Source organism: Thermobia domestica, chromosome 8 (assembly GCF_964235325.1).
Source record: "Thermobia domestica chromosome 8, izTheDome1.hap1.1, whole genome shotgun sequence".
NCBI lineage: Eukaryota > Metazoa > Arthropoda > Insecta > Zygentoma > Lepismatidae > Thermobia > Thermobia domestica.
Window position 1 is genome coordinate 114802340 of NC_137461.1, and position 4612 is coordinate 114806951.

The 4612-nt window shown below is 30.6% G+C and overlaps 1 protein-coding gene across 1 annotated transcript; it reads right to left on the reverse strand.

The window, feature by feature from the left end:
- Window positions 1-1023: 1023 nt before the first annotated feature.
- On the reverse strand, window positions 1024-3987 carry LOC145691816 (uncharacterized). Its single transcript, XM_081767128.1, has one exon. The coding sequence runs from the start codon at window positions 3381-3383 to the stop codon at window positions 1173-1175; it is 2211 nt and encodes a 736-aa protein (XP_081623254.1). The 5' UTR covers window positions 3384-3987; the 3' UTR covers window positions 1024-1172.
- Between the last annotated feature and the right edge of the window lie 625 nt (window positions 3988-4612).

Genomic DNA, 4612 nt, shown 5'->3' on the forward strand with positions numbered 1-4612 from the left:
TACTAAGTGGGAAGTATTCAATTTTTCTATTTATAATTAATATATATATATTATATTTTTATATATCTTTTATTCATATCTCTTTTATCTTATTACTTATTTATATATTTATTTTATATCCATTTATCTTCTTTCTATATTAATCAAATATTTATATCTTTATTATATTTTTTTTTTCAGATTCATTAGCTTCCACCGCAATCATTCCCGCTAGATTCCGATTAGGACACGTGTGAACACAACACTGTTATTTGTATTGTTTTCAGAAGATGACACCTTTGTACGTTAAAAACATATAAAATAGTTGAACTTCATGTGTACTGATATCTCAAATATATTACTGAAACATAACCTCAACCACTTGTACAATGACAGTAAGGTATTCTATCATATAATACATTCAGTTATATTATTTGTATTCGTATATATATTATATTTCTATCAGATTGAAGATTTGAAACTATAAAATATATTTCATCGTGAACTTGGAATTTTGAAGAAAGTGATTTCTATTTACATTATTTACTAAATCATTTATTTATGGTGGTAAATATGATAGGGAGAGAGAAGGAAAGCCTCTCCCGAATATATTTCAACTTAGCAATCCATTATTATTTAATGTACTTTCTCACCAATGAAATAATTAATCAATTTTTTAATTTTACCTTTGTCTTTTTCTAGTTCTGCAGAGGGTTGCTTGACCTTCTTTTTCAAATTCCGTAGCTTTTAAAATTATTTATCTTTCAATGTGTAACTTCCAATATTATTTTTTTTTCGATTCGAAAAATTTAGCTTTCCTTTAGATTTCAATTTTTATCATCATCGGATGCAGATCATAATGCAAATCGCCACGTTCCAAAATATCATGTAATGCGCTAAGGTTCAGATCAATTTTAGCGGCGCATTACAATTTCCCACCTGTCTAAGAAAAAAATTTTGTAAAGGGATAAAATTTTTTCAGAAATTCAGTGTCTACACTTTTTCCATCTGAATATTTTTTTTAAAGTATGAACAAAATTTTCCACCAGGTATAATTTCTCGAAATTCCTGTAACTATATAGGGACCAATCCATAATGAACAATAAATCATTAAAGTAACACAAAATTATAATAATCAACTTGAACGAAAATTAACCAACATGCATTAACAAAGTTCATCCGAACGTTTCTGCTCAATTCCATCCACCTGGATCAAACACGAATTCTTCTTGTCTCTCCGAATACCTTGATTTACTAATGCCTATTCTATTTTTCATTTTTCTGTGTCCTTTGGTGACTTCCAAATCTTTCTTCCTTTTATGTCTTACATGTTTCCAAGCTGCTCTTTGCTTCTTACTTCTTCTTTTCTTGTTTCCTAAACAAATCTTTTTCTTCCTTATTTTCGTTTGTCTTTCAAGTTTTGATTTCATCTTTCTTCTCCTCCATTTCCATCTTTGGAGTTCTAATTTTTTCTTTCGTCGTAATTCTTCGCTTTGACTTCCGAGTTTTGGTTTACTGAACCTTAATTTACACTGTGTCGATTGTTTCAATTTTCTTCTCGTCCTTTTCCAGATTTGGAATCTTGTCTTTCTTGTCTCTCGTCTCCAATAGGTCAAAACTTTATTTTTCTTTCTTTCTCTTTTCCTCATTCTGTTTCTTTCGACAAGTTTTCTCTTACTTTTTCTTCTTGATTCATTTGTCCTCTTTTGATAGATCCCATCATGTTCCTTTATCTTCCTTCGATATTTTTCACATCTTTCCACAGTTGTTTTCTTATACTTGTGTTTCTTTAATCGATACCTTTCCTCTCTTTCTTCTTCCGAGTGCTCATTGTTAATGTCGGCATTCTTTCTAATTTCATATTTTCCTTTTTCTTCTTTATGTTCTCCCTTTTTCTGAAATTCACATTTCTCCTGTAAGAGTATTTCATTCTCATAATTCCTCTCCTCTTCCATGTGTTGATTTGCTTTATCTTCTTGACAGAGTGTGTTACTTCTATCCTCATTTACAATCATTGTTTCATTTTCGATTTGTTCTTCAGTTAAAATATTTGGCTTACCAATGTCTTCATTCTCTGTAAAACTATCTTGGGTTTTCTCTTTTTCATCTATTGTTCTGATGCTAGTTTCACTATTCTCAGGGTCTTTCACTTCGTCCACCTTGTTATGATAGTACGATGTGAATTGAGACAAACTAAGACTCGTATTCAGTTCTTTCAGAAACTGCATATTCTGTTTGAACATAAACCGCCAAATTTCATACAGGGTCATCTCATTAAAATCAATCTCGTCAATATCTTTCTCTATCGTCTCATGTTCTTCAGTTGTTGCTTCCCGAAAAACAACAAACGGAATTTCTTCATCATGTGTCCTATTGTGAACTTTCATTAGTTTCTCTTTTGTAGACTTCCTTTTCATTTCTTTTAAGCTTTTTTCCAACTGATCATCACTCTCTTTATTAATCTCAAAACGTTTCTTCTCTTTTCTTTTATGTTTGTCCTCAAAATCTATCCCTTTTAATTTTTTCATATCTTGTGGTTCACATCTCTCCTCTTTTCTTCCAACTTTTCCACCAGTGCCTTCTTCCTTTTCTCTCTTCTTGATTTTCTCATTTTCAATATCAGAATTTGTTTTCTTTTTAGCTTCTATTTTACTATCTTCTTTCTTTTCACTCTTCTTTTCACTCTCAATATAGCTCTTTGGCTTCTTCCTTTGCTTCTCCTCTTCTTCAATTTTATCTTTAAGTTTGGTTTTTATTTTCTTACTATTGGTTTCTATATTCCAGCTTTCTTTCTTCTCTCTATTCTTCTTCTTTTCATCTTCAATATCACGTTTCGATTTCTTTCTTTCTTTCTTCTGATTTTCAGAATCGCTTACCGTTTTCTTCCTTTCCTTTTTGGCCGTTACATCTTCTGTATCGATTCTAGTTTTCTTTCTTTCTTTTCTCGAATTATCGTTTTCAGTATTGTTTCTTGTTCTCTTTCTTTCCTTTTTGGCCTTCTCTTCTTCATAATCGCTTCTTATTTTCTTCCATTCTTTTCTCACATACTTATCTTCATTATCGCTTCTTATTTTCTTTCTTTCTTTATTCGCGTTCTCTTCATATTTCCTCGAGTCTCTCTTACATTTTGCGGAATCATTTATGATAATTGTTGTCTCTTTCTTCTCTTCTTTGTGTTTGTGCTTCTTCTCTTCTTTCTCCTTTGCTTCACTCTTACAATTATCTTTATGTTTTCTTTTATCCCTATTTATTTTTTCTTCTTTGTCGTAACTTTTATGTTTTCTCTTCTTCTTTTCTTCTATATTACTTTCACTTTTGCTTGATTTCTGCTTTTCCTTGATATCTTTTACTATTTGCTTCTCTTTTTCCTTTACAACTTTTGTTTTTCTTCTATCTTCTTCCATATTTATTTTTTTTCTTATTTTGATTACAGTTCGGAAGAGTCTAAAATTTCCCTTCTCCTATCTACCACCTTTTCTTATTCCACAATACAATATTCACAGAATTTCTCCAGATTGCTTACTCAGTGTCCCTTTTTCCACGACGTTATAGTCACAACAAAATCCTACTGCTGGAAGTCGCCAAAATTGTAATACTCCTTCCACAGTATCACACACTGTTGATATTTAAACCGTTATACAAATCTTTTTAACCACTATTTGTTACTGTCACACGCTGGTCAACGTATACAGATGGTATTCGATACTCTTTTTCTTCTGGCAGCATAACAACAACAATATCATTATTCACACTTTTACTAACATCAATTCTATTATTATTAGCTCGGTTCTGCAACAGGACACATCAGGCATCTCCTGGCACGAACTGAGCCAAATGTTTGGCCCATTGCAACGGTCGCCATCCCACTTGTTTTAGTTTTGCAGGAAAATTTCAGAATATGAAAAGGTTCAAGGTGACATGAGGAGCAACATCCTGGAGATTATTGGATCACAACGCAAGGTAAGAAAACATGACACCTTGACGTAAAATCTATTGGAATATCTAAATATCAATTTACTATATAGTGAAGAAAATAAAACGTGTAACTAAAATTTCACTGAAACATATTTACTACATGCACATATATTATACAACAACTAGGTAAGAACATTTTGGATTATATTTGGCTTGTTATCAATTTGTTCAAATTTCAATATTCTTATCATGCAGGCTGATATCAACTCCAATACAATGATACAATTAAACTTCTTATATTTACAGTAAATATAAACTTCGTCAAATAACTTTTAGTTAGGTTAGGTTATATTGTAGCAACTTAGTTGGTTTCAGTAATAACGATATCTTACTATTCTTTTATTTACTTTTCCTTATAAATATATATTTTAAGATTTCTCTTCTTTCTTTCGGCTCTAGCGAAGAATTACACCTCGAGCCCTTCGGATCCAGTACGGTACTAAGTGGGAAGTATTCAATTTTTCTATTTATAATTAATATATATATATTATATTTTTATATATCTTTTATTCATATCTCTTTTATCTTATTACTTATTTATATATTTATTTTATATCCATTTATCTTCTTTCTATATTAATCAAATATTTATATCTTTATTATATTTTTTTTTCAGATTCATTAGCTTCCACCGCAATCATTCCCGCTAGATTCCGAT